General features: G+C 43.3%; 3 protein-coding genes across 5 annotated transcripts; 2 read left to right on the top strand and 1 right to left on the bottom strand.

Annotated features, from left to right (window-relative positions):
• The first annotated feature begins 95 nt into the window (after positions 1-95).
• On the top strand, positions 96-10,933 carry lrp11 (LDL receptor related protein 11). Of its 2 annotated transcripts, none has more exons than XR_002293159.2 (3): positions 96-137; positions 10,302-10,388; positions 10,461-10,933. XR_002293159.2 is itself a non-coding variant. In XM_011491977.3 (3 exons), exons 1-3 carry the CDS (start codon positions 10,171-10,173, stop codon positions 10,613-10,615), a joined length of 300 nt encoding a protein of 99 aa, XP_011490279.1. In that variant the 5' UTR covers positions 10,113-10,170; the 3' UTR covers positions 10,616-10,933. The 2 variants fall into 2 exon arrangements, 1 of the variants encoding a protein (XP_011490279.1); XM_011491977.3 differs by lacking the exon at positions 96-137 and adding an exon at positions 10,113-10,228.
• A 342-nt stretch (positions 10,934-11,275) lies between these two features.
• Positions 11,276-20,503, bottom strand: pcmt1 (protein-L-isoaspartate (D-aspartate) O-methyltransferase). 2 transcript variants are annotated; one of them, XR_911247.3, is made up of 8 exons: positions 20,164-20,503; positions 17,833-17,937; positions 17,718-17,749; positions 16,864-16,968; positions 16,663-16,783; positions 15,077-15,162; positions 12,745-12,977; positions 11,276-12,060 (listed from the first exon to the last, which is right to left on the bottom strand). XR_911247.3 is itself a non-coding variant. In XM_004083783.4 (8 exons), exons 1-8 carry the CDS (start codon positions 20,339-20,341, stop codon positions 12,048-12,050), a joined length of 810 nt encoding a protein of 269 aa, XP_004083831.1. In that variant the 5' UTR covers positions 20,342-20,503; the 3' UTR covers positions 11,276-12,047. The 2 variants fall into 2 exon arrangements, 1 of the variants encoding a protein (XP_004083831.1); XM_004083783.4 differs by having other exon boundaries at positions 12,808-12,977.
• A 59-nt stretch (positions 20,504-20,562) lies between these two features.
• Positions 20,563-24,555, top strand: nup43 (nucleoporin 43). The gene is made up of 8 exons (XM_004083784.3): positions 20,563-20,800; positions 20,982-21,104; positions 22,021-22,098; positions 22,182-22,344; positions 22,415-22,550; positions 22,646-22,797; positions 22,876-22,992; positions 24,197-24,555. Exons 1-8 carry the CDS (start codon positions 20,681-20,683, stop codon positions 24,424-24,426), a joined length of 1,119 nt encoding a protein of 372 aa, XP_004083832.1. The 5' UTR covers positions 20,563-20,680; the 3' UTR covers positions 24,427-24,555.
• The last annotated feature ends 149 nt before the right edge of the window (positions 24,556-24,704 follow it).

Raw genomic sequence — 24,704 nt, forward strand, 5'->3', positions numbered from 1 at the left:
AGAAGAACATGGGGAGTTTTATCGACTGATACAAGAGCTGAAAATGTATCGTGAGCGTTTTCGGGGATATTTTAGAATGTCCGTCATTATTTCTTCGCGGCAGTGTAGACGCTACTTGGCGTCTATCTTCTTCGCTGGTATGTGTGCTCAGAAAGGCAGTTTTGTGTTTGAGCGCCCCCAAGTTGTGTTTTACTGTAACTTCAGAAGCTCCAGACACGTGTGCAAAAGCGCCATTCTCATTGGTCGTATAGTTTTTAACGCAGCGCGTCAAACCAAAAAAACGAACCCGGTGCGTTTTTTTAAATGACGCTTTTACGCGTGCGTTTTTCGCGTCGGTATGCATACTCACATCGGTGCCCTTTGTTTAGTGACGACGCGTTAAACGTGTGCGAAATTCGTCCCGGTGTGTACGGGCCTTAAGATGGCATCTAAGTAGCTTTTATACCATCCATCCATTCATCCATACACCCATCCATCCTACATACATGCATACATACATCATTTGTTGTTGTTAAATAAGAGAAACAGTTAGCCTTAAAACTCAAACTTTAATGAAAAATGCATAGTTGCAGGACTTCTTACAAATAAAAAAAAATTATTACAAATAATTTCTAAAAATAATTTCTAAACATTTAGAAGTTGTAGACCTCTTTGACATGTCATTTAAATTGTTTAGAAAAGCCCAACAATAAGTAAATCTTCTTTTGGCTTTTTCCCATCAGGGGTTGCCACAGCGAAACAACCTCTCATTCGAGGATAAGTTGCTTGGTTAACTTAGCAATGTTTTATGCCGGATGCCCTTCCTGATGCACCCTCTCAATTTATCTGGGCTTGGGACCGGCACAGAAGCAGAGAAGGGAACAGGGAGCAGTCTGGATTTGAACTCTGGTTTCAGGGATGGAAGGCGCTGCAAACCAGCATGAGCTAAACTGGCTCTCCCAACAATAAGTAAATAATAGGTCAATAATAATAATAAATCAATCTAGCCACAGGGGTTGCAAGCCAGTTACTTCTGTGCCGGTCCCAAGCCCGGATAAATAGAGAGGGTTGCGTCAGGAAGGGCATCCGGCGTAAAAATTGCCAAAATAACCATGCGAATCATCCACAACACTTTAGACATACCGGATCGGTCGAGGCCCGGCTTAACAACGACCGCCACCGATGCTGTTAACCTACAGGGTGTCGTTGGAAATTTGACTACCTTTTGTCGAAGAAAGAGGGGAGGCAGAAGGGTCCGTGGCCAGGGAGAGAAGGGAAAAGGCAGGAACATAGGTTTGAGAATAGGGACTCTTAACGTTGGCACAATGACAGGGAAAGGCAGAGAGCTGGCAGACATGATGGAGAGAAGGAAGGTAGATGTACTGTGTGTGCAGGAGACAAGGTGGAAGGGCACCAAGGCACGGAGCATTGGAGGAGGATACAAACTGTTCTATCATAGTGTTGATAGGAAGAGAAATGGGGAAGGAGGGATTCTGAAGGGGGAGTTTGTAAATAGTGTTCTAGAGGTGAAAAGAGTCTGGGACAGGATGATGAGCCTAAAGTTAGAAATTGAAGGGGTGATGGTGAATGTAGTCAGTGGGTATGCGCCACAGGTTGGCTGTGAGTTAGAAGTGAGGGAGAGATTCTGGAGTGAGTTGGATGAGGTCATAGAGAGTATCCCAAGAGGAGAGAGAGTTGTTATTGGAGCAGACTTTAATGGGCATGTTGGTGAGGGCAACAGAGGTGATGAGGAGGTGATGGGCAGGTTTGGTGTGAAGGAAAGGAATCTGGAGGGACAGATGGTGGTGGACTTTGCAAAGAGGATGGAAATGGCGGTAGTCAACACTTACTTCCAGAAGAGAGAGGAAAATAGAGTGACATACAGAAGTGGAGGTAGGAGTACTCAGGTGGACTACATCCTGTGTAGATGAGGTCATTTGAGAGAGGTTAATGACTGCAAAGTGGTGGTAGGAGAGAGTGTAGCCAGACAGCACCGCATGGTGGTGTGTAAGATGACTCTGGAGGTCAGGAAGAAGAAGAGAGGGAAAACAGAAAAGAAGACCAAGTGGTGGAAGCTACAGAATGAAGAAACTTGTGAGGAATTTAGGCAGAAGTTGAGGCAGGTCCTGGGTGGTCAGGATGAGCTTCCAGATGACTGGGAAACTACAGCAGAGATTATCAGGGAAACAGGTAGGAAGGTGCTAGGTGTGTCATCTGGAAAGAGGACAGACGGTAAAGACACTTGGTGGTGGAATGAGGAAGTACAGGACTGCGTCCAGAGGAAGAGGTTGGCTAAAAGGAAGTGGGATGTAGAAAGGACTGAGGAAGGTAGATAGAAGTACAAGGAAGCGCAGCGTAGAGTGAAGAGAGAGGTGGCAAAGGCCAAACAGAAAGCTTACGATGAGCTATATGACAGATTAGACACAAAGGAAGGAGAGAAGGACTTATACAGGCTAGCCAGACAGAAAGACAGAGATAGGAAGGACGTGCAACAGATAAGGGTGATTAAGGACAGAGATGGAAAGGTGCTAACAACCCAGGAGACTGTACATAAAAGGTGGAACGAGTATTTTGAGGAGATGATGAACGAGGAAAATGACAGGGAAAAAAGGGAGGAAGATGTGGTTGTTGTGGAGCAGGAAGTAGCAGAGATTGGAAAGGATGAGGTTAGGAAGGCTCTGAAAAGAATGAAGAGCGGAAAGGCCGTTGGTCCTGATGACGTTCCTGTGGAGGTATGGAAGTGCTTAGGAGAGACAGCAGTGGAATTTCTAAAGAGTTTGTTCAATAGGATTCTAGAGAGTGAGAAGATGCCTGAGGAATGGAGGAGAAGCGTTCTGGTCCCGATCTTTAAGAACAAGGGTGACACGCAGAGAGGAATAAAGTTGATGAGCCACACAATGAAGCTGTGGGAAAGAGTAGTGGAAGCCAGGCTTAGGAAAAAGGTGGAGATTTGTGAGCAGCAGTATGGTTTCATGCCCTGTAAGAGCACCACTGATGACTGTTGTTGTGATTTTGGGCTATACAAATAAAATTGAATTGAATTGTATTGAATTGATGCCATTTTTGCTTTGAGAATGTTGATGGAAAAGTACAGAGATGGTCAGAAGGAGCTGCATTGTGTGTTCGTAGATTTAGGGAAGGCGTATGACAGGGTGCCGAGGGAGCTGTGGTACTGTATGAGGTCGTCTGGAGTGGCAGAGAAGTATGTCAGAGTAGTTCAGGACATGTATGAGAGAAGTATGACGGTGGTGAGATGTGCTGTAGCTCAGACATAGGAGTTCAAAGTGGAGGTGGGACTACACCAAGGATCAGCTTTGAGTCCTTTTTTGTTTGCTATGCTGATGGACAGGCTGACAGACGAGGTAAGACAGGAATCTCCCTGGACAATGATGTTTGCGGATGACATTGTAATTTGCAGTGAGAGTAGAAAGCAGGTGGAGGAACAGCTAGAGAGGTGTAGGTTTGCTCTGGAAAGAAGAGGCATGAAGGTCAGTCGTAGTAAGACAGAATACATGTGTCTGAACGAGAGGGATCAAGGTAGAAGCGTTAGGTTACAGGGGGCTGAGGTGAAGAAGGTGCAGGAGTTTAAGTACTTGGGGTCAACAGTTCATTGTGATGGGGAGTGTGGAAAAGAGGTGAAGAGGCGAGTGCAGGCAGGTTGGAGCGGGTGGAGGAAAGTGTCAGTAGTGTTGTGTGACAGAAGAGTGTCAGCAAGACTCAAAGGAAAGGTGTACAAGACAGTGGTGAGACCAGCTCTGCTCTATGGGTTAGAGACGGTAGCAGTGAGACAGAGACAAGAGGCTGATATGGAGGTAGCGGAGATGAAGATGTTGAGGTTCTCCTTAGGAGTGACCAGGTTAGACAGGATAAGGAACGAATACATCAGAGGGACGGCTCATGTTGCCTGTGTTAGCGACAAAGTCAGAGAAGCCAGAATGAGATGGTTTGGACATGTTCAGAGGAGGGATAGTGGATATATTGGTAGAAGGATGTTGGAGATGGAGGTTCCTGGCAGGAGGGCAAGAGGACGGCCAAAGAGGAGATATATGGATGTCTTAACAGAGGACATGAAGTTGGCTAATGTTAGGGTAGAAGATGTTCATGATAGAGTGAGGTGGAAAAGGATGATTCGCTGTGGCGACCCCTGATGGGAAAAGCCGAAAGAGAAAGAAAGATAATAATAATAATAATAATAATAATAATAATAATAATAATAATAAATCAGTAGTAAGTCAATAAAAATAATAAATAATAACAATAAATAAATAATAAAAATAAATGAATAATAAGTCAACAATAAAAAATAATAATAAATTAATAATAATAAATAACCATAAGTCAACAATAGATATACCCAAAAAAACAAACAAAAAAAACAATAGATTTACTCTATTAATTACCGTAATGTGAGTGATCCATGTAACACAGATGTTATGGTGTCGGGTTTCAAGCTAACAGTCTGGTCTTATCAAAATCTGTTTCCACAAAATGTCTTGAACATAGCCAAACTGTATTGCTAGTTGGTACCACAGTGATCCATCTGGGTTAGCTCTTTTTATTGCTAAGGCCCACTTTTTCCGCAAGTCTGAATCCATTGGAAACCTGCAAGAAAAGTTCAGTCACTGAGTCAGAAATGTATAAATCTATATTAATATAATAGCCTAGTCCTAGTTTACAGTATATAGCTTTACTATGACTTACTATTGATTTATTATTATTATTATCATTGACTTATTGTTGGGCTTTTCTAAATAATTTAAATTACATTTAAAAGAGGTCTAAAAATTCTAAATGTTTAGAAATTATTTCTAAACATTATTTGTAAAAACAAAATTGTAAGAAGTCCTGCAACTATGCATTTTTCATTAAAGTTTGAGCTTTTAAAGCTAACTTTCTCTTATCTAACAACAACAAATATATATATATACATACATACATACATACATACATATATATATATATATATATATATATATATGTATATGTATGTATGTATATATATATATATGTATGTATATATATATATGTGTATATATATATATATATATATGTGTATATATATATATATATGTGTATATATATATATATATATATATATATATATATATATATATATATATATATATATATATATATATATATATATACACACGCCCCTCTCACCCTCCGCGGGTGGTTTCTCCTCCAAGCTCGGGTCCTCTACCAGAGGCCTGGGAGCTTGAGGGTCCTACGCAGTATCTTAGCTGTTCCTAGCACTGCGCTTTTCTGGACTGAGAGGTCTGAGGTCTTTCCAGGTATCTGTTGTAGCCACTCCTCCAGCTTGGGGGTTACTGCCCCAAGTGCTCCAATTACCACAGGCACCACTGTCACCTTCACTTTCCAGGCTTTCTCCAGTTCTTCTCTGAGTCCCTGGTATTTCTCCAGTTTCTCATGTTCGTTCTTCCTGATGTTCCCATCGCTTGGCACTGCCACATCCACCACAACAGCTTTCCTCTGTTCTTTATCCACCACTACAATGTCTGGTTGGTTCGCCATTACCATCTTATCAGTCTGGATCTGGAAGTCGCACAGGATCTTTGCCCTCTCATTCTCTACAACCTTCGGAGGTGTTTCCCATTTTGACCTTGGGGTTTCCAGTTCATATTCTGCACACATGTTCCTGTATATTATTCCAGCCACTTGATTGTGGCGCTCCATGTATGCTTTCCCTGCCAGCATCTTACACCCTGCAGTTATGTGCTGGATTGTTTCAGGCGCTTCTTTGCACAGCCTACACCTTGGGTCTTGTCTGGTGTGGTAGATCTGAGCCTCTATTGCTCTGGTGCTCAGGGCTTGTTCCTGGGCTGCCAGGATGAGCGCTTCGGGGCTGTCCTGTAGGCCAGCCCTTTCTAGCCATTGGTAGGACTTCTTGATATCAGCCACTTCAGTTATGGTCCCGTTGGTACATCCCATGCAGGGGTTTGTCCTCCCATGAGGATCTGTCCTCCAGCACTGTATCCTCTGTTCTCCATTGCCTGAGACATTCACATTCACTGTCAGTTGGGGCCTTGAGCTTGATGTACTCATGCATCTTGGATGTTTCATCCTGGATAGTGGCTTCTACGCTCACTAGTCCTCGGCCTCCTTCCTTGCGGCTAGTCTCAGGGTGCTGGATTTGGGATGGAACCCTCCATGCATGGTGAGGAGCTTTCGTGTTTTAACATCCGTGGTCTGTATCTCTTCCTTTGGCCATCTTATTATTCCTGCAGGGTATCTGATAACGGGCAGTGCGTAGCTGTTTATTGCCCGGGTCTTATTTTTGCCATTGAGCTGGCTTCTCAGGACTTGCCTTACTCGTTGGAGGTATTTAGCTGTTGCAGCTTTCCTTGTTGCCTGCTCCAGGTTGCCATTTGCCTGCAGAATTCCAAGGTACTTGTAACTGTCCTCGATGTCTGCTATTGTTCCTTCTGGGAGTGAGACCCCTCCTGTGTGTACTACCTTGCCTCTCTTTGTCACCATCCGGCTGCATTTCTTGAGCCCGAATGACATCCCAATGTCAGTACTGTAGATCCTGGTGGTGTGGATCAGGGAGTCAATGTCACGCTCGCTCTTAGCATATAGTTTGATGTCATCCATGTAGAGGAGGTGACTGATGTTGGCCCCATTTCTGAGTCTGTATCCATAGCCAGTCTTGGTGATTATTTGACTGAGGGGGTTGAGACCTATGCAGAACAGTGGGGACAGAGCATCACCTTGGTATATCCCACATTTGATGGACACTTGTGCAAGTGGCTTCCCATTGGCTTCAAGGGTGGTTTTCCACAGCTTCATTGAGTTTCCTATGAAGGCTCTTAGAGTCCTGTTGATGTTGTACAGCTCCAAGCATTCAGTGATCCATGTGTGTGGCATTGAGTCATAGGCCTTCTTGTAATCAAACCAGGCTGTGCACAGGTTGGTGTGTCGTGACTTGCAGTCTTGAGCGACTGTTCTGTCGACCAGGAGTTGGTGTTTGGCTCCTCTGGAGTCTCTACCAATGCCCTTCTGTGTGTTACTCAGGAATTGATCCATGTGCCTATTTATCTTTGTTGCAATGATGCCTGACATGAGCTTCCATGTTGTGGACAGACAGGTTATTGGCCGGTAGTTGGATGGGACTGCACCCTTTGAGGGATCCTTCTGGATCAGGATCGTTCGCCCTTCCGTTAGCCATTCGGGGTGAGTCCCATCCCTTAGCAGCTGGTTCATTTGTGCTGCCAGGCGCTCGTGGAGTGCGGTAAGCTTCTTTAGCCAGTAGGCATGTATCATGTCAGGGCCCGGTGCTGTCCAGTTCTTCAGACCTGAGACTCTTTCTTGGATGTCTGCCACTGTGATGGTTACTGGATTCTGTTCAGGGAGGTTGCTATGTTCTTTTCTCAGAGAGACCAGCCACTGGGCATTGCTGTTATGTGCTGTCTCTTTCTCCCATATACTTTTCCAGTACTGTTCAGTTTCTAGCCTTGGTGGGTCTGCTCGGCTGTTTTGACCCTGCCACTGAGCGTACACTTTTGCAGGTTGAGTTGCGAACAGCCTGTTTATCCGTCTGGCTTCATTGTCTCTTGTGTACCTCTTTAGGCGGCTGCTCAAGGCTAGGAGCCTTTGTTTGGCAGTTTCCAGTGCTTCAGGTATGGGCATCTGGCTGTATCTCTTAGGTACTTGCTTTCTCATTGTACCTCTTTGAGCCTCTGTCAGCTTACTCACATCTTTTCGAGTTGCCTTGATTTTGGCCTCTAACCGTTGCTTCCATGGTGGGTACTGTTTTCTTCCATGGTTGCTCTTGTAGCCAAGCATCTCAAGGATCACTGCTGCTGAAGTGTAAACCAGTTCATTGGTTTCTGTAATGTTTGTGGTAGGAATTGCCCTCAATGCTTCATTCACAGTTTCCAGTAGACGTTCAGGCGGTACATCACTTAACCGTTGTAGCTGGTGTCGGGGTTGCCTAGTGTTCATTGTAGACATGATCTTGTCTTTCAGGTCAGTTGCTGCCTCGCTCAGCGTAATTGTGGTTGTTGGGGCTGTGTACCCAATCTCAGGGTGGGAGTGTGGCATAACCTCCTCTCTGACCTTTTGTTCTGGCTCTCCCGTGGCATTGTATTGTATCGCTTCAATCTCAAGTTGTGATAGGAGTTGCCGTTTGTGGATGTTAGAGCACTGAGCTACCAGTTGTTTGGCAGTTAGCCTTGATTGTGGGTTTCGAAGCATCCATTCATTCCACATTCTCTGCATGTAACCCCTCTGGGTGGGATTATTTGAGTAGTAGCATTCTAACAGAACCTTGTTCTCACATCTAGTCCATTTCCGTCTTGTTCCAGTAGCCCACTTTCCATCAGGGTGCTCTGGTTCCTCAGCACCTGACGCAGACCTTGTTTGGCCGGGCGACGTCTGAGCCGGCATGACATGTGGTTCATTGTCTCTCATGTTGTGAGGTAGGCATATATACGTATATATATATATATATATATATATATATATATATATATATATATATATATATATATATATATATATATATATATATATATATATATATATATATATATATATATATATATATATATATACATATATATATATATGTGTTCGGTTGGTAAGGTGTAGGACCGTCATGCAGGAAACCCGGGTTCAATTCCCAGGGCGGAATGAACAATTAATGGTAATGGAAAAATGGCAAATGGACTAGATGTGAGAACAAGGTTCTGTTACAATGCTACTACTCAAGTAATCCCACCCAGAGGGGTTACATGCAGAGACTGTGGAATGAATGGATGCTTCGGACACCACAATCAGGGATAACTGCCCAACAACTAGTAGCCCAGTGCTCTAACATCCACAAACGGCAACTCCTATCACAACTTGAGATTGAAGCGATACAATACAATGCCACGGGAGAGCCAGAACAACAGGTCAGAGAGGAGGTTATACCACACTCCCGCCCTGAGATTGGGTACACAGCCCCAACAACCACAATTACGCTGAGCGAGGCAGCAACTGACCTGAAAGACAAGATCATGTCTACAATGAACACTAGGCAACCCCGACACCAGCTACAACGGTTAAGTGATGTACCGCCTGAACGTCTACTGGAAACTGTGAATGAAGCATTGAGGGCAATTCCTACCACAACCATCACAGAGACCAATGAACAGGTTTACACTTCAGCAGCAGTGATCCTTGAGATGCTTGGCTATAAGAGCAACCATGAAAGAAAACAGTACCCACCATGGAAGCAACGGTTAGAGGCCAAAATCAAGGCAACTCGGAAGGATGTGAGTAAGCTGACAGAGGCTCAAAGAGGTACAATGAGAAAGCAAGTAAGCCAAATGCCCATACCTGAAGCACTTGAAACTGCCAAACAAAGGCTGACGGGATGTCATTCGGGCTCGAGAAATGCAGCCGGATGGTGACAAAGAGAGGCACACACAGGAGGGGTCTCACTCCCTGAAGGAACAATAGCAGACATCGAGGACAGTTACAAGTACCTTGGAATTCTGCAGGCAAATGGCAACCTGGAGCAGGCAACAAGGAAAGCTGCAACAGCTAAATACCTCCAACGAGTAAGGCAAGTCCTGAGAAGCCAGCTCAATGGCAAAAATAAGACCCGGGCAATAAACAGCTACGCACTGCCCGTTATCAGATACCCTGCAGGAATAATAAGATGGCCAAAGGAAGAGATACAGACCACGGATGTTAAAACACGAAAGCTCCTCACCATGCATGGAGGGTTCCATCCCAAATCCAGCACCCTTAGACTAGCCGCAAGGAAGGAGGCCGAGAACTAGTGAGCGTAGAAGCCACTATCCAGGATGAAACATCCAAGATGCATGAGTACATCAAGCTCAAGGCCCCAACTGACAGTGAATGTGAATGTCTCAGGCAATGGAGAACAGAGGATACAGTGCTGGAGGACAGATCCTCATGGGAGGACAAACCCCTGCATGGGATGTACCACACCATAACTGAAGTGGCTGATATCAAGAAGTCCTACCAATGGCTAGAAAGGGCTGGCCTACAGGACAGCACTGAAGCGCTCATCCTGGCAGCTCAGGAACAAGCCCTGAGCACCAGAGCAATAGAGGCTCAGATCTACCACACCAGAAAAGACCCGAGGTGAAGGCTGTGCAAAGAAGCGCCTGAAACAATCCAGCACATAACTGCAGGGTGGAAGATGGTAGCCAAATGCCGGCCTTCAGACCAGCAAGTGTGGCGCCGGCGGTGTCCAAGGAAACTGACACACGTGAGTCTGACTGGAACCTAAGGCCTTTCCTGAGGGAAATGTGAAGCTCTGGATTGCTTTTCTTCTGTTACAGAGCCTGCTGAAGTCCCCCAAAACAAAGCAGAGGGTGACCCCCACCTTGCTTTTCCTGCAGTGGGGGGACACCCCCCTCCAGAGTCAGGTGAGGCCCCAGTTTACAGTTTCAGCCCTTAGATCCCCCCACCTCCCGCTCAGTGAACCCTCTCAATTGCAGGTGCGATCCTTCCTCTGGCGCTCGGCCTCCTCATCACTGCTCTGCTGCTGCTCATAATCGGCTGCCGCCTCAGACTTGTCCGCCACAGAATGAAGAAAGCCCGCCCCCTGACCACAGAGGAATCTGATTACCTCATCAACAGCATGTACCTGTAATCCAACAAAAGGTGTCTGCAGCAAAGCCTGATGTTGTGGAGATGGTCAAAACGTTTCCATTTTGTTTCCTAAACCCACCACCGATGTGTGAAGAAACCAGCTGTTCTTTACCCACAATCCTAAAGGTCTTTCTGTGGTTTCCTCACAGCTTCTGCTACTTCAGTCTGCCACTACCTGTGTTACTGACACGAACCTGCTGTTCCTCTGACACGAAATCCATGTTTAACCCTTGTGCTATCTTAGATGATCCCACCCTTACATTGATGTGTTCTCTCTACCACGACAAAGGTGGATAAAGGTGGAAAGATTTCATGTAATCCATGGACACCAGTGAAGATCACAAATAATTGAAGAAAAAAGGTTCAGAGCACTGTCTAGTGGGTCTAAATGACCCAACTCCCAATGTTAAAATGCCTGGGATAACACAATGGATAAATATGTGTCCTCCATCATGAGAAAAACACCACAAGAACATGTTAAAAGCACCAAAAACACCATTTTCATTGGAGTGGGTCTTTAGAAAATGTAAAATTTTTGTGCCTAGGATAGCACAAGGGTTAAATCTCTCCCAGCCTAAATACCCCCCCCCCCAGCATTCAATGTTTATTAAAGTGTAAAAAAACAAAAAAAAACATTTGTCAAATTCAAGTCAAACACAAATTTCACATCATGCTTTTATTTAGAACATACATCTTTAAGTCATTTTATTTTTATTAAAGGGTTACGATCTGTTTAAGAATATATTATTCCAGCGTGGCTACATGTAGACCACTCTATCCTTTACAAAAATAAATGTGAAAGGAATATCAAATGTGCTGATTATTGAGAGGAACACAATGACATGTGGTTACACAACAGAAAGGAACCTATGTTTGGACCGTTCAGACCAAGAATCAGACATTCGTTTGCTTCATACGCTTTATTTTGGCAAAGCAGTGAGCGTCCTTTGTGTAGTGTGGAGGTGCTCTGTTTTTTGAGTGTGTGGTCATGTGACCTGCGGATGGATGGGTGACAGCAGTTGTGGCGTTTCCGGTGTTTAATAATACTGCTCATGAGGGGGGGGGGGGGGGGGGGGGGGGGGGCTTAGCAGAAGACTCTTTAAAAGAAGCCTTCATCCTGTCCTGCCCTCTTTATAGCCTTCTGAAATGTGCCGCTTTAAAAATGTCTCAAATTGTTTGGAATTCAAATGTTAAAACCACAAACAAAAAAAAACTTCCTCCAGCGATTTGGACAGTGACCAAAAGGATGCAGGCCCATGAAGACAGAAACCTGAAAGCCCATCTGGAGAGTGGAGCGTCTGCAGCCACACAAACTTCCACAGCTCTGTTCAAACAAAAACAGCACGTCGGTGATGCTTTCAACCAGACGCTGAGGCCCCCCCGACTGTTCTGCTGCGCCAAACTCAAAGGTGGATGATGGACAGTCTTCCTCTTCAAAGCTCATCCCTGGAAAAAAGAGAAAACCACGTCAGAGGGCCACCAGCAGCTGACGGGACACATGCAAAAGCACCCAGGAGAAAAGAAGCTGCTTTGGTGGTTTGGGTTGATTAACTCTTTAACACCGGAGCTGTCGCCGGCGGCAACATGACACACGCTGTTCAACTACCTTCACTCAAGAGTTTCTATGTAATTGGCGCATTTCAGCAGAGACTTTGTGCCAATAAGCAACACGCTTGCATGTCGGCGCTTTTCTCCTGATCAGAATCAGCAGATTTATGTGAAACGCTTTACTAATGTAAAGACATACATATCAGCCCAAAAGGGCTAATCATGGCGTCAGAATAAGCTGATTTGGGTTGATTGCTTAAATACTTTACAAACATAAAACTAGCAAACATAAATGGTTGCATATTGACACCATGCTGCTTTTCTCTGTGTCAGCATCCGCTGGAAATGCGTACATCCTTTGAACAGTTAAAGAGTTAAACACTGGAGCTGAAACTCCGGCGTGAAAGGGTTAAGGGTCCAAACTGATCAAGCAGTCATGCTTCTGAAGGTTCAGGCTCCAAACAGAGATCGAGCCGTCAGTCAGGGAGGAGGAGGAGGAGGAGGGGGCAACAAAAACAACAACAAGCAGCAAAAGGGCAGCCCCTGAGGATCCGGCGTCTGCTCCAGGCTACACCGTTTCACCTTTGCCACTGTGAGAAGGACAGAGGGGGGGTGGAGGGGGGAGGAGAAGGAAGTCACTTCCACCTGGACCATTGCTTGTCTCTGTCTGTTAAAGGCACATAAATCACCCCCATCAGGGGCTTCATCTTGGTGCTGCCGTCCTCCAGCTTGTCGTACTGCTCCAGCATTTGGTTGCCCCCTGGAGGCCCGACAGGTAAAATCAGCCGACCGCCGGGCTTCAGCTGGTCCAGGAGCTGCAGGAGTTAGAGTTTACGGAGGATCAACACCATACAGGTGAGTCTGACATCGAAAACACTGAGCCATGACTCTACATGATCAAAACCTTAAGACATGCAAGAACATGCAAGAATCTGCATTTAACATAGCTGGACCTTAAAAAAAGTCTGCATGGAAATTCAAAATGCAAAAGGAAGAAAGAAAGAGAAAGAGTGCTGATATTATTTTAGCTGCCAATTCACCGAAAGTAACAATTTATTGATTCACTCCAATGAAAATGGTGTCTTTGGTGTTTTTAACGTGTTCTTTTGACATTTTACTGATGATGGAGGACACTTCTAAAGAAAATTCAGATTAAAAATGCATTTCTGAGTAGCAGATGAAATTTTTTTATAAAAGCTTGCAGTGATGTAGAAAATATAATTGGCTGGTAACAGTCTTCCTGCTCTACTCCATTCTGATCATCCACTGTCAGACAAATAGATCCATGAACGACTTTGTTTTCCTGGTCTGAGCTGGAATCTGGATCTAAACTGAATACAGCTGGATAGATCTGATACTGCTGGCTATTTGTTTGCACTACATAAGTTAGGTTGGGGTTGTGAGGGGCTGTAAGCTAGTGGGAAAGAGTGTAAACAAAGGGATGATGATAATAATAATAATAATAATAAACTTTATTTATATAGCACTTTTCAAAATCCAGATTACAAAGTGCTGTACAATTAATATGAGACAAAATCAGGATTAAAAACAGTTTCCAGTATGTAGAAATAAAACCCAGCACAAAATCGTGATAGTGGTTAGAATCAATAAAATCGATAAATCTGTAAAATCAGTAAAATCAATGAAATCAAAAAAATCAAATGTCTGAATTTAAGAACCAGTAAATCATTAAAAGCACTCCAATAGAGGTAGGTTTTTTGAAAGAGATTTAAATACTGGTAGGGACTCAGCGAGCCTGATCTCTTCATGGAGACCAGACCGTTCCAGAGTGTTGGGGCTCTTATAGCAAAGGCTCTTCCCTGGTCTTCAATCTAGATTGTGGGATTGTTAAAAGGCCTTTTGCTGAAGATCTAAGATTGCGACATAAGGAATGAGGAGATCAGCTATATATTTAGGGGCCAGTCCACAGAGTGCTTTAAAAGCAATCATTAAAATCATTAAAATCTATTCTAAAAGGGACTAGGTGGCAGAGCCGAGACGCCAAAACTGGAGTGATGTGGTCTCTCTCTTTCTGGTTCCGGTTATCAGTCTGGCAGCAGCATTTTGGACTAACTGGAGTTGATCAACAAGAATGGTGGAGCTACTCATTACTGAGTTACTTACTGTTTGGATCATTTCATTTCTGTTTTGCACCACACTGATTGGGTGACAGTGAAAGGCTGCTGATTGGATGATTTCTTGAAAAATAAAAGAATCGTACCTGAAACTTGTTTTTTGTCATGGTAGATGAAAGTGCATGCTCGTATAAATATTGGAAAATAGCATTTGGACTGAGGTACAGTAGTTTATTTTACTATAATGTAAAAACATCAGAGCAGACAACACACATGTGATGTCAGCAAAACTGATCAGTCCATGATTGCAGTCCAATGTGTGGAAACACTCTGAATGTAGCAGTCATGTGACCATCCAGTGTGCTAGAATGTTCTAAGAATGTTCCCTTTGGTTTCTTTGGATGTGGAAAAACAACAGTGGGCTGAACTTTAGGAAACTAAAATGTGAATGGATTTGACTTGTTTGTTTGGACACATATTTAATTCACACTTGATGATCTTGAAGAAAAACAAGGAATCTGGAAAACTTCACTGTTCAGTAGCAGGAATTTCTCTGGTCGAAGTTTAGGCTAAAGATGTTCTGGATCCATTTTAGTACAGTGAATCGGATTGAATCACATCGTTCAAAATGAACCAATATGAATGATTCAGATCAGAAACCACAAAGTAGGATTTGAATTGAATCGTCAAACCTTCACTCTCTAATATTTTCTACAGCTACAAAGCAGTTGTCTTGTTCACAAATGTCTTATTACAAGTATGAAACCTTTTTGCGGACAGACAACACTTTCCCAACAAATCTAACTTCAAACATGACTTACTAACTGGGATTTACTTACAGCCTGTGGGACGGTGGGCGCTGCTGCACCAACGTGGATGGCGTCATATGGCGCCTCCTCTGGGTAACCCATCCGCCCGTCTCCCACTGTGGGGAGAAGACAGAGATTTAGGTGGTTTTTACAGCGTTAAAAACTCCCATCTGAAAATGAGACCTCTGCATGCTCAAATCTGGCTCGGTTATGATATTAAATCCTGTTAGTTTCCGATGTATTTGTGAGGAGATGATGTTTGAGGCTAAAGAGCTGCTGCTGTCACAGTGAAGTCCTGACTCACCGTCCAGCATCACTCATGTGATTCTAAACCAACCAGCAGGTCTGAAACCAGGACAGAACCGCACAGAGAGACTGACATTTTTAGCAACTGATTAAGAAAGAAAAACACAAACACTCATCTGAGCTTCTGTTTCCAACAACATATGTTTGTGAAACACATTTTTCTGCAGATGGTGAAGCAACCAGACTCTGAGCTGGAACACTTGGAGTCCCTGTGAGCTCGGTTAGGACGGACGGCTCGAGCTGAGGAACCTCTGCATCCTTTCTGCGCTTTCGGAGCAGAACAACAGGACCAAATCAGCCACCGTAGCAGAGCGTTATGAGAAAGAGTACAGAAGAAACGGAGTAGAAAGGTAGCAGCCATGACGATGAGACACAGCAACTCACTGAAATGTGCTCGGATGAATGACGGCTCATTAAAACAACTTTTAGCGAGACACACATCGCTTCTCACAGTTTTCCCAAAAATCTCTATGTCGTAAACACATCAGCATATTTTCTTGACTGTTGCCTCAGTAACCGCCTTGCAGCATGACTCAGCTGAACTAAAGCAGCAGTAGAGTGTTGTGGCTGACGCTGATACAGACGTTCAAAATTGACCAGCGAAATAGAGTTTGAATCAGTGAACATGGATTGCAAAGCATAGGACTTCCATTGTTCTCTCTCTTTTTGCTTTGCCCCGCCCTCATAACGCCTGGCCAATGATGAGATCTTTTGTCAATGTCCAAATACAGATAAAATGCAAAGTCCAGGACTAGATCTGGACCAAATTAAGCTGATTTTGTCTGTTCCAACTGACTTTTCCAGTCTGTCTTCTCTTTAAAAAAGTGCTTATGTTTCCATTTAAGGATCCACTTTAACAGAAATCAAAAAGTTAATTTCCAGCTTTGATTGTTTTCTACTCAGATTATAAAAGGAGAATAACAGGAGAATCCTCCCGTAGCTGCAGATGAGTTCATTCAGAACAGTATTACAGCTGTTGATTATTAGCATACATCGATCAGTCATTTGAAAACAGAGTCTCTCCATATAAATGTTGTTTTTTAAATAATAGAAAAGGGTTTTGAAATATAATAAAATAATTTTAAAAACAGGATATATTTTATGAAATCCAGTGACTTCCAGCCTTTCAGTAAGGGATCACATTCAGAGTCTGCAGAGCGTTTAACCTGCATCTGTGTTGAACTGATGAGCGGCAGAAAGCGGCGCTCCCTGCTGAATGATTTAGGTTTTGCAGCAGCTAGCTGCTTCTTACCACAAAGGTGGGGAAAGACGACCAAAAAGTACAAACATTTTTAGAGATGAAACCTTACCAACCAGCTTGATTCGTCCGGACGTTATTAAACTGGAGTCGTCTTTCTTCACGTTGTTTATGGAGTCATCTACCAGCTCTTTGATGTGGTCAATTCCTATGACCTTCCCTTTGGGTCCTACCTGAAAGGCAGAGACGTTTGTGTCCGACCCTGCAGTGATCAGATGGCGTGTTTCCTGAAAGTTTCTGGTTTGAGGCTCACCATTCGGGCGAAGCAGACCGACAGGATGCCGCTGCCGGAGCCGACGTCCAGGGCCTTGGCTCCCTCGTACAGCTGGTCGTGAAGGAGTTCCAGTGCGTAGGCATGCTGGGCGGAGTCAAAGCAACAAGAATGATCACATCTGGCCATTGCGACCAACAAAGGGCGGTCAAGCCCAGAGATTAACCAGGGCTGGGTTTCAAAAATAAACTGTTTGATTCAAACTGAGCTTTATTTAAAGAGATGCAACTTCGATTTTCTGCACTTTAAGGTGCATCCTCAATGAATGGTTTAGATTCAAACTTATTTCATAGGCGCATTAAGCGAGACAAAAGAGTCAAAAAACTAGTCAGGCAGACTTCGACGGTGTAGGTACCAAAACTGTTTGGCCTGCAATAAGTGTTCAGTGGCAGTTTTGGTACCTACCTTGTTTGCAACACATAGAAAACACAACGGATATCACTAAAACAAACGTTCTGTGACGTCACAACCTTGTTAGTAACACCTAAAAAAACAGTCTAAACATTAGCTGCTTGAGCGTAGTTACAACAACACCCAACCAAACATTTTGACAGAGCACCGTCTACTTCTAAAAATCGCTTCAACATCAGTAAACCCAACCAGAATTAATCATATATGAGATGCTCCAGATTATAAGATGCACTGTAGATTTAAAAAAAAAAAGTAGGCTTTTAAGTGTGCTTTAAAATACTGTATGTAAAACCAGTTTTGTATTTAAGAAATTTGAAAGAAAATGTGAAAGAATTGAATTGAAATATTGTATATATAGACATAATTGAGTCCAGATGAGTTCAGGTTTTCTCAAAGAGTCCTCTGGAAGGTGGAGACCTTCATACCATGTGTGGGGCGCTGATGGTGGCCTGAAAACCTGTTGGTTAGAAGCAAACATGGGCTCGTTGATCACTCAGAAAACAGGCCAGAGTGCACAAACTATGGCGTCCATGCACCTACCTATGGACTGAGGCGAGTCCATGTAGGGGTTACACCTGGAGAAGTGTGCTCGGTCTGTGGCCAGCATGGCTTCGTACACCCTGTCGGATTTGATGATGCCATTTTCTGAGGATGCAGAAGAGTTTTTGTCAAAAGTGAGGCAGAAGAGAACCACACAGTCCTGCAGACGAATATGCAACAAGAAAGACACACGAATGAACGCATTGAGTTAAATCAGACAAACATGGAGTGGTTGGTATCCAAATAAACCTTATTCCTTATGCTACCTACACACCAGGCATGTGATGTGACCTGAAGAACGCGCTAAACGGGCCTTCTTGAACGCCCTATTGCCACATGTGTTCACACTGGACTGTCGCTACCCGATATTAGTGCATGTACTCACAGCTGAAAGAGGCTTGGTGTGAAATGTTAACACAGGGCACAGTAAGAAAGCGGCATAGCAAAAACAATATTGGCTTTGCAGACCATGGACTGCAGCGGGACAGAATTATGGACATAAAATTTAGATGTTGTAATGTTAACACTCAAAAGAACAGTCACACTTATCTAAACAGGTTGCATTTACACTGTAGTTTGTGGATTAAAGGGCCTATTTCATGCTTTTCCAATACTTTCACAATGAACTATATCCATGTATATGATAATATATTACCTTTGGCACACTAAAGAATGATCTTTTTATGAAATACGAGTTATTTTCACACTTCATTTTCCAACCCGGAAATAAGACGACTTGGTCTCTGAGGCTCCGCCTTTCTCTCTGTGTGGGTGTCGCCCATTGCATGACCTCAACATAGAGCCGGCCTTGGCAGCGTGTCTGAGTCTCCCAGGAAAACAAACAACATCCAAACCTTTACAGGGATGGATGTGCATACTGTGCAGAGTAAAGGAACGTGTTTTGACCAATCACCACTGGCACCACGCAGAAAGTGTGTGTGTGTATTCCTGAATAAACACACAAACACAAACACAAACACACACACACACACACACACACACCCCCCCACACACACACACACAGAGTATTCCTCTGAAAACCTAAGACGTTTTTAGAGGAATACTCAGAAATGTAAGAACAGATCAAAATACTGCTTTGAGGTTGTTTACAGTGAAGAATGAACATTATAATACACTTAAAAGCTAAAAAAAAGTTGATTTTTCATGACCCTTTAAGGAAGATACATGAGCTCGATTTCTTATGTTTGGAATACAATCAAAAGCTTTATTGTCACCAAGCAGAAAAAATGAACAATGAAGACTTAAATATTAAGAATGCACATGTAAAATATTAGCAAAATAAGATGATAAAACTCTTGAGCATTATTATATACAGTCCACATGATCACTTTTTTAACTGTACCTATTTGCATAAAGCCAATATAACCACAAAAGGTCCTTAACAAAAGCCTGCAGGGTTGAAAGGTTCAGCCAGAGGTGGCAGACTGATCAGCATGCCTTCTGCATGTGGTCTGCTTCAATCCAAATGAAGTGTGCTAGTCGGAAGCAAACATGTCTGGACTGAGATAAGCAGATATAGAGACTGATGCCCTCCTAAACACGCAGCTATGGGCAAAAAAGCGAGCAATGATACCCCTGACAGCACAGAGAGTATAAATAGAGCTGGCAAATACTTGACAGTGAATGTTGACGCACACTCAAGTCTGCAAATATCGTATTAAATTCACATATTAGCATTAAATAAGTTGATGTACTGGCTTAAAGGCTTATTATGAACAAAAAGGCTAAGTGTCAAAATGACATTACCATTTATTCCGAGTTGGACTTGGCACTAAGTCGCTCTTTCGATGTTGCTAGCTGCTATCGTGACACAGCAAATGTGAATTTCTGTCTCGTGCAACAGAAGGGTGGTTTCCAGAGTCGAGCTTTACGGTTTAAACTGTTCTCGTCAGTGAAATGACAGCGCAGTGGCCAGTGCAGACAGACATCAATGGATGTGGGCAGGGCACACAGCTAGCGCCGCTGCTAACGCTAGCTACATGCTCCTACATGACGCACATACATAGCTAGCTGGCCGGGCTAACATCACAATACACCCTAAATATTTAATGCAAATATTATGTAATTTGGGTGTTTAGTGCTTTTATTTTGATCTAAAATGACAGAAGCGCGCGCGTGTCCCACGGCGTAACGTGGTTTGGCAAAAAAAAAAAAAGGGGGTGGAGAAACTAGGGGCAACAGTGGTTAACAGTTTAAGCAACCAGCTAGCTACCGCACCTGCGCTAACAAGCACGCGCCCGAAAACAGTTTTCCAGCGTCGCGCGGGTGAATTGCTTGCCGATGCCACCTTAAAAACGCTACAAGACTCACTGCGAAGGTTGGTGACAAGTTCTGCGTGACTGGCTCCTCCAGATTTCCAGGCCATTATTAAGCAGACTTTGCGGAGTAAGTAGACAGCAGCTGTCAGTGCCGCGCCTGCGCCAACAGTTTTCCCGATGAAGCTCGCAACCTCGAGCGGAGACGGCGGAGCGGATACGTCACCAGACATCCAAATGATTTTATTACCGGGCCGCCTTTCACATACACTCCCTTTTAACAAAACACGTACAGTTTAATAAAATACAAACCCAATTAGATACGTACTGAGCCCAGTGTCAGTTTAAAGAGGGAATTCCTCTGTCTCTGCTTTATTGGAATTGTTGGGTAATAAAGAAGTCGGCCGCTAGGGGGAAACAGATTATCTATTAATTTAAAGAAGAATAGCACACTGTGATCTGGTCTTCTCGGGCCACCGTAGTTACGTATGAAGCAGCAGGCGCGTAGTTTCTCGTGTAGTCCGTAAACTGAAAACAACACTTCAAATTTTAACAAAAAGGCTTCAATTTCCATGGAGAGCATAAATGCCAAATATGTGTCTCAGAAAATCAGTAAGACGAGATGGTGTCCGGTTTCCTATTCTTCACTGCAACAACCAGAAGTCTTTGCTACGGGCTCGTGGGACAACGAGGTTAGCTAGTAGTACTACTACTAGCGCAAAACCACACAAATTATTAAGATCGCTTGCTAATTAACTCAATTTTTTTTATTAATTTAAATTATTTAAATACACTTTAAAAAATTGTTTTGATTCATTTGTCGTCGTGATTTAAATGTTCACTGAGTTTAATGTGAAACCCGTTGATTTATAGGACAACAAGGTGTCTATCTGGTCCATTGGAAATCACAACAATTCTGGATTAGAAGACGGATTTGAAGGAGACCCACAAATTTTATGTGAGCACAAACATGGCGGAGATGTTCTGGACCTGCAAGTAAGAAACCCAAAAGCTTCTAATGACGGAATCATCGGTGTTGATGTTTGATCTGTGGAGCCATTTCTTTATTTAGGCCTATAAACAAACTAAATGAAAAATAGAAATGAGCACAAAACCAAAACGAAATTTTAAATGTTCCCTTTTCTGTCATTAAAATTATTCAGCATGTCAAATAAGTGTCAGCAGTTATAAAGTCATAAAGATCCTTCAGAAGCTCACACCCAAATGTTTGATCAATTTGTGTAACTATTTGATTACATTTTTGTTCAATTCTTCTGGATTTTCCCACTTTATTATGTTGGATGGTTCACTCAGATATGTGTGTTTTTAACATGTTTTTGTAGCATTTTTCTCATCATGGAGGACAAAAGGATTTAAGCTTAGCACTGCATTTACGAGGACTTTTTTATTTAAATTGTAATGGATAAGGACCCGGTTTGCGATGCAGCAACTGCCATTGGCGGGCCAAAGTCTCCCTGTTCCGCACGCAGACAAATAGATCCACATCCGTCTTTGTTTTCCTTTGTCTGAGCTGGAATCTAAATCTAAACTGTACGGCAGGTTGTTTTTTTTTCTTGTGCTACGCTAATGTTAGATTGGGGTTGTGAGCGGCTGTTAGGTAGCAGGAAAGCGTGTAAACAAAGGAATGCTGGGAAATCATGGTAGGGTCACTTTCACGCTAACAGTCCCATCCACAACCCAGAAACAAATTTCTAATGAGCTTCTGTTGCTCTGCAGAAATTATGTCTTAAGGAACAACACAGGGTTTTTGATTTTTGCTAAAAACTGCATAATCATAATAAAAAAAACACTGGGAATGTTTTTACAATAGGTTTTAATTTTAAATGATTTTAAATGTGTACATTGTTTGGATAAAGTAATTTTTCTTGTTTTTCTTTGTTTCATGTTTTAGTTCTTGGACCAGGAACGGATGGTCTCAGCGTCATCAACGGGAGCAGTCACTATTTTCCGCTATCATCCAAACACTCATGTACGTTGTTTCTTTTCGGTTTTCTTGAGGAGAAAACAAAATGTCATGTTTAAAAACGGGTTTCCTTTTTGTTTCCTGAACAGACCATTTCAGTTCTGCAGCACTGGGCGAGGGCGCATAGCTACCCTTGTGACAACGCGCCCTGCACCGCCTTGGTCTGCAGCAGCCCGGAGATTGTCACTGTCGGGGAGGACGGCAGGATCGTGGTCTTCAGAGCCGACCAGGAAGGAGCGGTCCGGGTCATCGGTGAGATGAGGACTCGGATGTTACCGCCTCATCAGGAGTCGAGTCTAAAACTGTCCGTTGTGTTTGTTAGAGAATGCAGACAGCAGCACAATTCACGCGGTGACTTACCTGAAGACCACGGAGGTTTTGACGGTGAACTCCATTGGCCAGCTGAAGCTGTGGGACCTCAGGCAGCAAAGCAGCTCCCCATCGCAGATTCTGTCCCTGTAAGAGCTCTGAAATTTGATGTATTTATTATTTTTTTATGTATCTTTATCCTTTCAGAAACACACCTTTACTTGTTTGTCTTTTTTTCCACCAGGTCAGGAGACAGAGCTCCTCTGCACTGCGTTGACAGACATCCCAACCAGCAGCACATCGTAGCCACCGGGGGCCAGGACGGCATGCTCTGTGTGTGGGACGTGAGACAGGGGGGCACGCCCATCTCACTCATGGAGGCACACTCGGCTGAAAGTCAGATCCTTTCTTTATTTCACTTTAAACATATCTCTGGTTCTGTTTCACTAACTTTCCTTTGGATTTCCTCGTCAGTGTGGGAGGTTCGCTTCCACCCCACAAACCCGGATCACCTGTTCACGTGTTCGGAGGACGGCTCGCTGCTGCACTGGGAAACTGCCTCGCATTCCGAGATGCCCTCATTCTTACAAGGCAAGTCGTCATCAGTGAAGAGGCACTCCGATGAAAATTTTGTTTTTTGGTGTTTCCAACATGTTCTTTTCTTTTTTCTGATGATGGAGGCAGTTTGAAAAAAAAAACCCAGCTCGCTGCTCAGAGTTCTTAGCAGCATAATCATAATAAAAAGACCACAGGGAAGGCTTTTACAATGGATCCAAAGATGATTGGAATTGGAACTTTAAAAAGAGAAAGCCATGGATCAGATTTGAAGCTTTTATCTTTATGCATTCTTCTTTCTTTATGTCACTTAAAACACACAGGGTCAAATCAGGATCATCTCAAATTGACTGGAAAACCAGATTTTAAAATTGAAACTCTGAAATACAGCTGTCACTGTTTCGCAAAGGTGGTTTGGCAGAGTTTTAAACCAGATACCCTTCCTGTACTTATTCAGGCTAGTGTTATATGGGGGCGGGGCTTTGAGCCCATTGGTTACCATGACATGATTGATGTTGTGTGATAGAGGTCATGACAATGTCATTTCCACTTCAAAGGAGGGATGACTCGAGGTTACATTGTGTACTTTTGAATGTAATTTTTTTCTGGAAATGTTTTTCATTCACTTTAAGCTTGAACATATAGACTCTTCAGTCTGACTCCTTTTTTTTTTTTTTAATGCGTCCTCTCCATTCATTTCTGTGCAGAGCTCCGAATATTTTGACAACAATTTCTGATTTCGCTCCCTGGTGTCTTTGACTTTCCAAGTAGAGATTTAGCTAATTTTTATTTCCTCCTTCCTCCTCAGCGTTGTAGCTCTCTGAGAATTATTTAGACATTTCTCTCTCTGGTTGTTGACTCTGAGGACACAGTCATGACTTTGCACATTCCTCTGCTTTGTGTTCATCAAACATCCCTTCACTTCAAACTAAAACGATCTTGTTGACAGCTCAGAAGTTCTCTAAAGTCTAATTACAGCTTATCAGTCCTGATTTGTACAACAGAGATTTGTGTGTTTTGGCTAAAAACAAAGTCAGTCTTTTGAAAGGGTTAATATGAGACAAGATTTGTTATGAAATTTTAAAGAAGTTTAGAGTTTAAAGCCAATGACGCTGAAACAAATACAGGGACAATAATCTCAATCCTAGAGTGTAAACTCTGCATTTTTGATAGAATTTGGGGTAATTCTGAGAATATTTGCAGTTGGGGGTGAACGTTGGATTGTTTGAACTGTTGACAGGTGGCAGGAACAGCAGCGTGATCTCCCACGGCGCGCTGACCCCCGCTGGCGGGAACCGCCCCCTCAGCAGCGCCTGGCTCTGCGGAGATTCTGGCAAAGGCTGCCTGGAGACGACGCACATGCTGCCCAGCCAGACCATGTCCGTCAACAGCCTGGACATCATCGGACAGTGTCTCGTCTGCGGCACCGACGGAGAGGCCATTTTTGTCAACAGACATGTCCCAGTTTAAAAAATAAGTGTCTTTTGTGAGGAAAGAGATGTTACTGTCCTCATGTTGTGTTCTGACTGTGTTTTGTACAGATTTGATTTAAAAGGTTATTAAATTACAAATAAACGCTCAAATAAGTCTAAAAAGTTGTTTTATTGTCAGTCTTGTTTTTTTATTTTCCAATATTTACGATTATTTGATAGATTTGTATTTACACTGTGTAAAAAAAAAAAAAAAACAAACAAGTCAGCTGCTAAGAACACAGGGAAAAATGGTCTTGATTTCAAATTAAATGTGTT

Source organism: Oryzias latipes, chromosome 24 (genome assembly GCF_002234675.1).
Source record: "Oryzias latipes chromosome 24, ASM223467v1".
NCBI classification, from domain to species: domain Eukaryota; kingdom Metazoa; phylum Chordata; class Actinopteri; order Beloniformes; family Adrianichthyidae; genus Oryzias; species Oryzias latipes.